General features: G+C 41.1%; 1 pseudogene and 1 gene segment (V, D, J or C); one reads left to right on the forward strand and one right to left on the reverse strand.

The window, feature by feature from the left end:
* Positions 1–2,874: 2,874 nt before the first annotated feature.
* Positions 2,875–11,063, forward strand: LOC120743069. The segment is given in 3 exon segments: positions 2,875–2,922; positions 3,658–3,782; positions 10,638–11,063. Coding segments are annotated over 2 exon segments (255 nt in total).
* LOC120743067 lies at positions 6,230–7,874 on the reverse strand (annotated as a pseudogene).
* Positions 11,064–12,414: the final 1,351 nt, after the last annotated feature.

A 12,414-nucleotide genomic window follows, 5' to 3' on the forward strand; every position in this document is an offset into this window, starting at 1 on the left:
AGGAGACCCTTCAGCTTTGAGTCACTTATCCACTTCTCTTGCTCACTGGGTACAAACGGCGATTATGCTGGGGAGGAAGCTGCTGGTGAAAGAGTGGAAGGCCTCATCGACTCCTACATTCTCTCAGTGGTATATCTCTTTGGGACAAGTGGCAGCTTACGAAAAATTATCATATAGACTGCTGGGCGACCGTGGCTCAGGGGGTTGGGAAGCGTATCTGTAACCGGAAGGTCGCCGGTTTGATCCCCGGGCTCTCTGTCCTGGTCGTTGTGTCCTTGGGCAAGACACTTTACCCTACTTGCCTACTGGTGTTGGCCAGAGGGGCCGATGGCGTGAAATGGCAGCCTCGCTTCTGTCAGTCTGCCCCAGGGCAGCTGTGGCTACAACTGTAGCTGCCTCCACCAGTGTGTGAATGTGAGAGTGAATGAATAGTGGCATTGTAAAGCGCTTTGGGTGCCTTGAAAAGCGCTATATAAATCCAATCCATTATTATTATTATAAATAGACTGGACGATTATAATGATAAGTGGGCAAATTACTTTTTACATACAGGTCAGTGACGTATCCGGCTAAAATAGTTAAGCTTGGACTAAATAGGATAGCTGTAATCTGGTCTATGTGGAATGTTGGCATCACTTTTTTTTTTTTTTTTTTTTTTTTTTTTGGGGGGGGGGGATGGAAATATGCATTTATGCCCAATTTGTTCTGCTGTTGTTACTGGGAGTGTCCATTCTGCTAGTTTTTGGGTGTTTTTTTTTTTTTGGGGGGGGGGGGGGTCTTTTTTTTGGGGGGGGGGTTGTTTTTTGGGGGTTTTTTTGTGTGCTTTTTTTGTGTAAATTAAAATTTAATAAAGTTTGAGTTGTAAAAAATAAAAGGAAGATCTTATTTTACTGATAATTGTTCAAATTTAACAAATCATAGATTATATTACGGCGGCTGTAGTGTGAAACTGAGGTCAAAGGTCATGATGAAGCGTTTTCTCAATAACTGTTCGACTTTGGAACATCGGACTTATTTTTAGTTAAATGTAAAGGGAAACGAGAAAGAAACTATTTTTAGATTGAAATCAAATGTGTGCAAGTGTGTGTGTGTGTGTGTGTGTGTGTGTGTGTGTGTGTGTCCTCAGTGAATTGTATCAGTCTCTGCAGTATCTTCCAGCTGCAGCAGTCACTTCAGTTTCTGTTCAGTCTGACTGAGGGAGGTTTTTGTACGACTGTTTTTCACTGTGTGAACACCCACTGACTGTTGATATAGTGAGCACTCTGACAGTAATAAACTGCTGCATCTTCAGCCTGGACTCCACTGATGGTCAGAGTGAAGTCAGACTTTGATCCACTGCCTGTAAAACGAGCTGGAATCCCTGAATATTGTCTGGTAGTGTAGTAAATGAGCAGTTTAGGAACTCCTCCATCTTTCTGTTGGTACCAGTGTAAGTAGTTGTTGTTATAAACATTCTGACTGGTCCTACACTTGATGCTCACAGATCCTCCCACAGCAGAGCTCACTGCTCCAGGCTGAGTCACTGTGATCTGTCCTCTGGACTCTGAGGACACAGAGACAAAAACATAAAGCAGCTTCATGGTTTTGTGGGCTTCATTTCAGAGGGACAGATGTTGATAGAGGAGAGGAGTTTGATTCTCTGGACTTTACCTGTGAAGCAGCAGCAGAGGAGAGTCCAGATGAGGACGCAGATCAAAGTCATGTTTTTGATGAGGAGGATTTCTGTGGCTTCTGTTGTGATGAAGGACAGCTGTCAGTCATCCAGTGTTCAACTCTCAGGACTATAAACTCTCCCAGAGCACTGGAGCATGGTGCTGCTGATGCAAAGTGCCTCTCTATGGAAATCATCTGACTGACTCCAGCAGAGACTTGGATCAGTCTGATGATTTCTATCAGTGGATCAATCACTTCATCATAATATTGACCAACAGTGTCCAATTAGACGCATTTGTGTTGAAATTTTTCCTTTCTAAATGTCTGTTATTTAAACAAACTTAATTTTTCTACAACATTATGGTTTTCATACCATTTTAAAGCGCCTTGAAGAAGTTAAACATTTTCCACTTTAAAGTTTTACAAAATGACAGAGAAAACTGAAGAAAAAAGAGGTGGAAGCACAGAGACATCATGGAAAAACACAGCCAGCTCCCCCTGACCATGACACTTTTAATGCCCATTTATAGAAAGTCATTTCTTTAACTGCTGGTTCAGTGTTTTATTTATAAATACCTGCTCCAAAACCACGGAGGTCAGGCAGAGAGACACTCTGAAAATGAAGGACAAAAACATTATTATCCATCCTGAACGTGTTTTGTCATCTGAGTTCAGGAAGTTGTTCTCAGGTCACCGTTACCTTGTACCTCAGTGTAGAACAAACAGAAACTTCAGATCCTTCATTCCCTCAGCTGTTAGATTCCTGAACGCTGACAGGAGTCGTTTAGATGAATGTTTCTGTGATTGTTCATTTTCAGACATTTACTCTTCACATTCTGTTTATTTATTTTGAACATTTTTGTTCATTTTGATGTATTTATTTACTTTTTCCTTGACCTCATTGCTTGTTTATCTCTGCCTTGACGTGCAACAGTGCTCGTGATTATTGTTTAAAGACTGTAGGCTGTGTGAGTTTGACCATGTGAGCAGGTAGTGTGGGAAAGCTGCAAACAAACTTTGGAATTAATAAAATTATCTGAAGTGTGAATCTAATTTTAAAAATGCAATTTATAAAAGCATGTTGCACTGTTTCTTTTTCAGTTTTTATTTTTATAACATTATGCAAACAGTGAATGATTTTGTTGAGTTTGTTTGTTTCAGAGTCAGAGAGCCGTGTCTCTCTACAGTCAGAGGTTTTTGTACGGCGGCTCAATGAGTTTGTATCACTGTGGTACACGTTCGGTGGAGGAACCAGACTGGATGTTAACTGTAAGTACATTTCACTCATTTATGAAGCTCAAACTTGTATCATTAAGGTTTATTTCATTTCCTTCTACATAAATACTTCATGTTTCTCATAAATATAAAATCTAATATCAGTGTAAATTTTGAATTCAGACTAAAATCGTCTTGTGCATTTATTTTCACTGGAAATTAAACTTTCAAAAGTTTTTTTTTTTCTTGAAGAAAAGTAGAAAACGTTTATATATTTTACATTTCCATAAAAGTTTTGTCTTCAACCTTTTGCTGCAAATAATGTGACATCCATCTAAAATGAATAGTTCTTAAAGATTTAACATTATTAACGACACATTAACAGTTTGCTGTCTGAGGTTTGATCATTTTATGGATTTTAATGTGTGAGTAAGTACAGTTATCTTTATTGTTCCCAAATAGACCAAAAAAAGGTCTATGCTTTTTTCTGTTTTACATACAATTGTTTATGACAAGTTTATGACAAAAATCTGACATGTTAATTTCTGTTTGTTTTCTAATTATAAAACTAATAAATAATACAAACATAACGCACACGAGGACATCAGGAGTCAAAGAAACACTTTAATATTTTTATCTTTGGTACTGAAACTCGTCTGTTGCCATGGTTCAGCAGTGAAGCCTGTCTGTTACCATGGTTACCAATCTCAGATAGAGAAGTGAAACATCTGGAGAGCAGTTTCACCCAAACTCCCAGTTTCTCTAACATCTCTCTCTCTCTCTCTGCAGTGGGTCGAGTCCCCCCCTCCCTGACCGTGCTGGCGCCCTCTAGTGAGGAGCTGCAGCAGGGGAAGGCTACAGTCATGTGTGTGGCCAACAAGGGCTTCCCCTCAGACTGGAGGCTGTCCTGGAAGGTGGATGGAAGAAGCAGCAGTGGAGAGGAGAGCAGGAGCCCTGGGGCGCTGCAGAATGACGGCCACTACAGCTGGAGCAGCACCCTGAGGCTCCCTGCAGACCAGTGGGAGAAGGTGGGCTCTGTGACCTGTGAGGCCACCCAGGGCTCCCACACTCCACTCTCAGAGACTCTGATGACAGACCAGTGTTCCTAGTCCTGAGCTGACTCACTGGGACTCTGATACTGGCTTTAGTCTGCAGCTTCTCTCAGTCTGCTCCCTCTGTGTCTGTATTGCTTTGATAGTTTTCATGTTTTCATGCTTGTGGCACTGTTGATGGTTTTAATACTTCAAATAAAAACTGAGGTCTTCAAATAGTGGTTTTCATGTGTTTCCATTCAGCTGCTCTTCTGTCTGATAATCATCCTTCAGCTTCAGCAGTGATGCTTCCATACACTGAAAATCTCTGCTTCAGTAACTTTGACTGAGAGAATCACATGTGCTGTATCACATCAGAGTGTAAACGTAAAAAAAATGAAAACAACTAAAAAAAAGAAAAGAAAAAGCAATAAGTTAAAAATAGAATCACAGCCAACAGCTGCTCCCTGTTAAAAATAGTTTTAAAGTCTGTTGCAGCTGCATTATTTTCCATCATGTTGGATTTTGTGATGATATTTGCTGTTGGGTGTAGAAGAAGTAGAAAACATGGTGACAGATTATTGTAACCTGCATGTGACCCATGATGAGACCCGTCCTGGTTTTCTTCAAAGTCAGAATTGATAAAATAACCCAAAGAAAAACGAAACTTTCTTTATCAACATAGGAGACACTAAAAATGTCTCTTTCAGAACATCAGTGCAGGTTAAAAAGTGTAAATGTCAGAATAATTTATGTCACAAAGATGAAGTTAAAGACTTGATGAACTAAACTTTAAATCTTCAGATCAAATCATGTGAAATATTTCTGTGACCAAGAATGTAGCTGAGCAATCTACATACATACATATATCAGTACTGCAGTTTACTAAAATATTCTCATTTAATAACTACTTCCCAGTTTGAATATTTACAGGAGAGTTTCTTCATCACAGATCTGACTCACAGTATCAACTGTTTTGTGTTTCACATGTTCTTCTGTGCGAGCTCGTCAGGATGGACACAAGTCTGATGTTTTGAGTCAAACCCACATAAACATTACTGTGTGTGTGTGTGTGTGTGTGTGTGTGTGTGTGTGTGTGTGTGTGTGTGTGTGTGTGTGTGTGTGTGTGTGTGTGTGTGTCCTCAGTGAACTGTATCAGTCTCTGCAGTATCTTCCAGCTGCAGCAGTCACTTCAGTTTCTGTTCAGTCTGACTGAGGGAGGTTTTTGTACGACTGTTTTTCACTGTGTGAACACAGCTTGACTGTTCAGCCAATGAAAACTCTGACAGTAATAAACTGCTGCATCTTCAGCCTGGACTCCACTGATGGTCAGAGTGAAGTCAGAGTTTGATCCACTGCCTGTAAAACGAGCTGGAATCCCTGATACTCGATTGCTAATGTAGTTAATGAGACGTTTAGGAACTCCTCCATCTTTCTGTTGGTACCAGGCTAAATAATTATCATAAATTTTCTGACTCATCTTACACCTGATGCTTACAGTTCCTTCCACAGCAGAGCTCACTGCTCCAGGCTGAGTCAATGTGATCTGTCCTCTGGACTCTGAGGACACAGAGACAAAAACATAAAGCAGCTTCATGGTTTTGTGGGCTTCATTTCAGAGGGACAGATGTTGATAGAGGAGAGGAGTTTGATTCTCTGGACTTTACCTGTGAAGCAGCAGCAGAGGAGAGTCCAGATGAGGACGCAGATCAAAGTCATGTTTTTGATGAGGAGGATTTCTGTGGCTTCTGTTGTGATGAAGGACAGCTGTCAGTCATCCAGTGTTCAACTCTCAGGACTATAAACTCTCCCAGAGCACTGGAGCATGGTGCTGCTGATGCAAAGTGACTCTCTATGGAAATGATCTGACTGACTCACACAAGGAGTTGGGTGGATCTGATGATGTTGTTTTCCAACATATTTGGAGTTTTAGTGGATCAAAATCTTGTCTCTGGCATTGATACACAGATAACAGATTAAAAAACCTAACCCTAAGATGCAGTATAAGGATCAATTTTTTAGCTGTGGGGAGCTTTATTTCTTCACTGGTTTAGGAGCTGTAGAAATAATAGATTGTTTATTAGGTATTGAGGTTATAGGGAATGCAGTTTATTAGTTTCGAAACTCTGGCTGATTTTGACCCACACCCAGTTTCACACCTTGGCTCAGGCGATTAGAGGATCATCAGGGGGTCCTTTTGTCCCTCTGTGGGGGGAAACTCCCACTAGGTTTATATCTGGGACTCTCCACCATTTGACCTTAGAACTGAAGAAGCTTCTTGGATGAGAGGTGAAACGTCTTCAAGTAACTTAAAGAAGTCCAGACGCTTTTCTTTGCAAGCTCCTTTGACCTTTTAATAAAGGGGATGTAGCTCCTCCCAAAAGGACAGACGGAAGCAAAAGGAGGAAGAAAACCATGAAACGTTCCAACAGGGCAGATTGTTAAACATCAGGTGTAGTAAAAAGGTTGAATGTGTTCTTATGTCCACATCTAATGTGAGTCGAGCTGTTTGGGTCACGTCAGCGGTCGATGAACCAGCTGCTCTTCATAGTTTCTCATCCTGAAGCAGTTCTTTGTCCTGCATTTGATTCTGATCATCACATTAAAACTATATTAATAAAGAGATTCAGTGACATAATTAAAGTACATGGTATCATTTGCATGGAGAACTTTACCAAGAACAGGAGCAGAGAGAAAACAGTCTGTATCTCTTGTTGTCTTACAGTGAATTACTATGATCCCATTTTCATTGCTGACAGTAATGCTAACAATAATTTAAAATAGAACATAAATACTCTCAAATCAGCTGTGTTAATGGAAATATTTATAACTGTCAGTATGTACTGATAAATTTAATTCAAATGTAGTAATATATAATATAGAGCATGTACCTAAAACACTTCAGAGACACGTTGCCTGAAGTTTTTGCTTTAAAGATGATTACATGATAATCATAAATATTTGTTTCTGTAGAACTTAAAGCAGTATGAATTAGTCATTAGTCTTTTGAGTTTCTAGCTTTCATAATTCAAAGATCAAATATTTAAATGATTGTTTTCAATCATCGCTCGTATCGATATTCTCTGTTTTACAGATAATTAATTGCAGCAATAACATTTTATTTTGAGCATGAGGAACTGATGAGATTAACATTTATAAAATGTTATTATAACAAAATTTAAAAACTATTTTTAAAATTATCAAAATATTTTATCAACATGAAATAATGTGTGTTTCTGAGCAGCTGTCAGTTCAGATGATCGTTTTTCTCAGTTCCTCTCCAGCTGTGTGAGGTTTTTGTACGGCGTTGTATCACTGTGTGAGCGGCCACGTGTTACACTGCTGACAGTAATAAACTCCTGCATCTTCAGCCTGAACTCTGCTGATAGTCAGAGTGTAGTCAGTCCCAGATCCACTTCCACTGAAACGATCAGAAACTCCAGACTGTTTGTAGCATAATAAATTAAGAGTTTGGGAGATTCTCCGTCCTTCTGAAGGTACCAGTTAAGGCAGCCGCCAACACTTGAACTGGCTTTACATCTGACAGAGACAGTCTGTCCAAGAACAACAGACTGAGCTGTAGGAGTCTGAGTCAGGACTTGTTCTCCTGATGAACCTGAAAACATGAAAAAGTGGAGAAAAGTTATTGAGATGATGAACATCCAAACATTCGAGGATCATTTCTCTAACATGGAGAACAGATGGAAGAAGGTCAGTGCTGCTGGTTTCAGAGTTTCTCCATCATAGCAGAACATCATTGTGGTGAACCTGGCTGCATGCTGAAGCAAAGTTTTCACAGAGAGTCTCACCCTGAACAAGGAGCCCCAGGGTGGCCAGCAGTAGAGTCAGTGACATCATCATTGTGCTGCTGGTGTGTGAGTGGCTCTGAAAGGCCTGGACAGCCACTGATCAACACTGGCCTCTTAACAGCTGTGAGCAGAGAGGCAGGACACATATGCAAACACACAGAGTCAGTCAGCTGCAGCTGTCCTCTGCTGAATAATTAAATCATTCATGACGTCTAGTGGAGAGATAAATTTGAATTAAAAAAAAAAATCAAATGGAAAATGTGAAATAATTCAAATATGAATTCTAATACAAATAAATATAGACATGCATGGATTTAAGATGGGCCTTAAGTTTAAACAAAGACAGAGACTCAACAATGTTAAATCAAAAGCTGTAAGATGGACTGGAAGAGTTCATGGAGTCAGGGACAATCTTTTGAGACAGACTCAGGTTTCTGAACATTTTGCCTTGAACATCCTGTTTTGCTGGTTAAAATTTCTGCAACAAAAGGCAGTTTGCTTGTGTTTGAGATTTAGATCCTACCACATTTCTTTGCCATGTTTATGTCTCTTCAGGTTGAATCCTTTCCCCCCTATTGCTATTTTCTATCAATGATTGCAACTTCTTCTGTTTAACAGTCATATATATAAATCATATCCTCCAATGAGTGCGGCCTGTGTGCCAAAATAAATACTATGCTTTTCAGTTCTTCAACGGGGCTTACCACTTTTACCACGTTTGGCTGAACTCCAAACGTGAATTTAAAGTAAAAAATGGGAGTGATCTGTTTACTGTTCATGTTCTGTCACAGCACATAGAAGATTCATTTCTTGCCATTTCACAGTGTGACCGGTGAGGCCACCCAGGGCTCCCACACCTCATTACTCAGCTCCACTCTTGCTGTATTTTTTGTTTGTTTCATGCTTTAAGACCATTAAATTTTCCTATTTTTAAACACTTTGTGTTTTAAAAAAAGATCTCTCTCTCTCTCTCTCTCTCTCTCGCTCTCTCTCTCTCTCTCTCTATACATATATATATATGGCAACAAACATCCACGGATACATCAGTAAGATGGCCCCAACCGACCCCGTGCTCAGCAGTGAATACCTCAGGCAGCAGAAACCCAAGAAAGAAGAGGAAGAGGAGGCACCATCATGGAAGGACAGGCCCCTGCACAGTATGTACCACCGACAGAGAGAGGAAGTGGCTGATATCCAGAAATCCTACCAGCAGATGGACAAAGCTGGACTGAAAGACAGCACAGAGGCTCTAATCATGGCAGCACAAGAACAAGCTCTGAGCATAAGATCCATAGAGGCTGGGGTCTATCACACCAGGCAAGACCCCAGGTGCAGGCTGTGTAAAGATGCCCCTGAAACAATCCAGCACATAACAGCAGGGTGCAAGATGCTAGCAGGCAGGGCATACATGGAACGCCATAACCAAGTGGCCGGCATAGTGTACAGGAACACCTGTCCCGAGTATGGCCTGGAAGTCCTGAGGTCAAAATGGCAGATGCCCCCAAGGGTGATGAGAATTGTTGAGTGCGAGAGGAACTGACCTGAAAGGTAGGATCATGGCCAAGCTTGAAACCTGGACCCCCCGTAGCTGGTTACCAAGATTACGTGAAGTACCCTCAGAAGGTCTGCTAGATGATGTTGATGCAGCACTACGGACAATACCTACAACCACAATTACCGACACTAACATTAAATTACTAAATTACCGACCAACCTGTGCACTGCCTGGATTGATTATAAGAAGGCCTGTGACACTAGAGGCCAACTCCAAGCCCATAGCACAAGTCGCCATCAAGTGCGGGATCTACCAAGGAGATGCTCTTTCCCCACTGCTGTTCTGCATAGGCCTGAACCCCCTCAGTGAGATCATAAACAAGACTGGCTACGGATACCGACTACAGAACGGAGCAGTTGTCAGCCACCTCCTGTACATGGATGACATCAAGCTGTATGCCAAGAGTGAACGAGACATCGATTCACTGATCCACACTACCAGGCTATACAGCAATGACATTGGAATGTCGTTCGGACTGGAGAAGTGTAGTCGGATGGTAACAAAGAGAGGGAAGGTAGTCAGAACAGAGGGGATTGAACTACCAGAAGGCAACATTGCAGACATAGAGGACAGTTACAAGTACCTGGGGACCCCGCAGGCAAATGGGAACCATGAAGAGGCTGCTAGAAAAGCTGCAACCACCACCAGCAACATCAAAAAGAAGAAATATGAGAAGCTTGAGACGAGGGCTCAGAGAAGAGTTTGGGAAGTTGTGGAGGGTGAAGGTAACAGTGGTCCCCGTGGTAATCGGAGCACTAGGTGCGGTGACTCCCCAAGCTAGGCGAGTGGCTCCAGCAGATCCCGGGAACAACATGGGAGATCTCTGTCCAGAAGAGCGCAGTCCTGGGAACAGCTAAGATACTGTGCAGGACCCTCAAGCTCCCAGGCCTCTGGTAGAGGACCCGAGCTTGAAGGATAAACCGCCCGCAGGGGCGTGCTGGGTGTTTAGTTTTTTTTTTATATATATGTATGTATGTATATATCATCCATAACTCAGACTTGTAGTCATTTTAAAGCTACTGTAAATGTTTCCACATCTGCTTCTTTTATTTCCAGTGTAGTTTGAACATATTTCAGCTCAAACTGTGTGATGATTCTCTCTGTGCTGATATGCATGAGAGGTTTCTTAAAGGGAAGTGAAACAATGTGTGAGTGAATGACTGGTGGAGCAGAAAAAATGCCTGACAGAAACTTCTTAACGGAGAAAATCAAATAGTGGTTCCTGTCCTCTAAGCTGATTGGTGTTTCCTAGGTGATGCCCGCCCCGCCCTGAAGGTGCTGGGTCCCTCCAGTGAGGAGCTGAAACAGGGGAAGGCCACAGTCATGTGTCTGGCCAACAAGGGCTTCCCCTCAGACTGGAGTCTGTCCTGGAAGGTGGATGGCAGTGGCAGCATCAGCTGGGAGGAGAGCAGGAGCCCCGTGGTGCAGGAGAACGACGGCCTCTACAGCTGGAGCAGCACCCTGAGGCTCACTGCAGACCACTGGATGAAGGTGGGCTCTGTGACCTGTGAGGCCACCCAGGGCTCCCACACTCCGGTCTCAGAGATACTGAGGAGAGACCAGTGTTCCCAGTCATGATGTCATTTACTGAGTCGTTGTTGCTGTTTTTCTTGTGGTACAGCTCTTTGCTTATGTGCTGTAACATCCTTTGTTTTCTTGTTGCTTCTACTTCTCATATTAAAAAAACAAAACAATAAAAATTGTTCCATTTCATAAATACCAAAATCATAACAAATGCCTCTACATTCATCCCTTTGTGTGTATGATCTGTTCTAAAAAGAATAAAATTAGTAAACATGGTCTTTGAGTACTCGAGTTTAACAAATACACCTTAAAATAGAAACATGTAATAAGCCGAACCAAAATATAAAAAACAAGAGTTATATAATTTGAAAAGATTGACTATATTGTTATTTCCACATTTAATATACTTTTAAAGAAATAGGAGCCAAGTTGATGGTATATATTTCCTCTTCATAATTTCTAGTCTTCATACAGTTATTTCACCTGTTTTTTATTACACACACACTCACACAGAAGACATGACATCTTATATGTCATCTCCACTTAAGTACGTCATGAGCTGTGTGCAGGCAGGATTGGTGGACCCAATGTGCAGATACACAGAGGCAAAAACATGAACTCAAAACAGCTTTAATGCTGAACTTGAATGTAGGCAGGCAGAGAGAACACAACTCAGACCAAAGTAAACACAGGGCTCAAATACACAGAGGGAGCAATCAGGGAATGGGAGACAGGAGGGAAACACAGCTGGGACAAATCAGGGCAAACCAGACACATCAACATGAGACACAGACTTTCAAAGTAAAACAGGAAACATAACACAGAGACACAGACTTGACAAGGGGATACAGCTGACAGATGAGGCACAGCAACTAGGGAACGCAGAGACAGAAACCAGAAGACTAGAAATGATAAATAATGGCAAAATCAAAGTTCATATAATGTAAAACTCAAAACTCTCGCAAAACAGTCTGCATTGGTCTCATTTTATCAGAAGTTTAATATTTGGTGTTATTTTCTATAAACCAGAGATATAGTAGTCATACATTTTTTTAATGGTTTATACCATAATTCACTGAACATTATTGTAGTGTCTTTACCTAAAATATAAAAATCTTAAAGTAACTGTTGTTCTGATTTGATGTGATAAAATTGAACATAAAAATATTTAAAATCAAATAACTGCAAATTGTTTAATTGAAGCTATTATTAAATGATGAAATAGTTTATGTCTCTGAGCAGCTGCTGATTCAGATTTTCTTCTTCTCGGTTCCTCTCCAGCTGAGGGAGGTTTTTGTACAGTGTTGTTTCACTATGTGAGTGGGTAGTTGTGATGCTGCTCACAGTGATAAACTCCTGCATCTTCAACCTGAACTCCACTGATGGTCAGAGTGAAGTCAGCTCCAGACTGACGGGAGGTAACATCATGAATCAGCAGTTTAGGAGCTTCCCCAGATTTCTTTTATATACTGCATGTTGATGTTGGTACAGTAGGGTTACTAGTAGTAGGTCACTCATGTTTTGTCTTGCTGTCGTTGGAATTTCCATTAGAAAGACTGTCTTTAATTTTGTCGAGATTCATTCATTCATGGAAATTGTAAAAGGGTTTAAAATATTGAAATCATTT

Source organism: Simochromis diagramma, unplaced genomic scaffold (genome assembly GCF_900408965.1).
Source record: "Simochromis diagramma unplaced genomic scaffold, fSimDia1.1 OVJJ01000298.1, whole genome shotgun sequence".
Lineage (NCBI taxonomy): Eukaryota > Metazoa > Chordata > Actinopteri > Cichliformes > Cichlidae > Simochromis > Simochromis diagramma.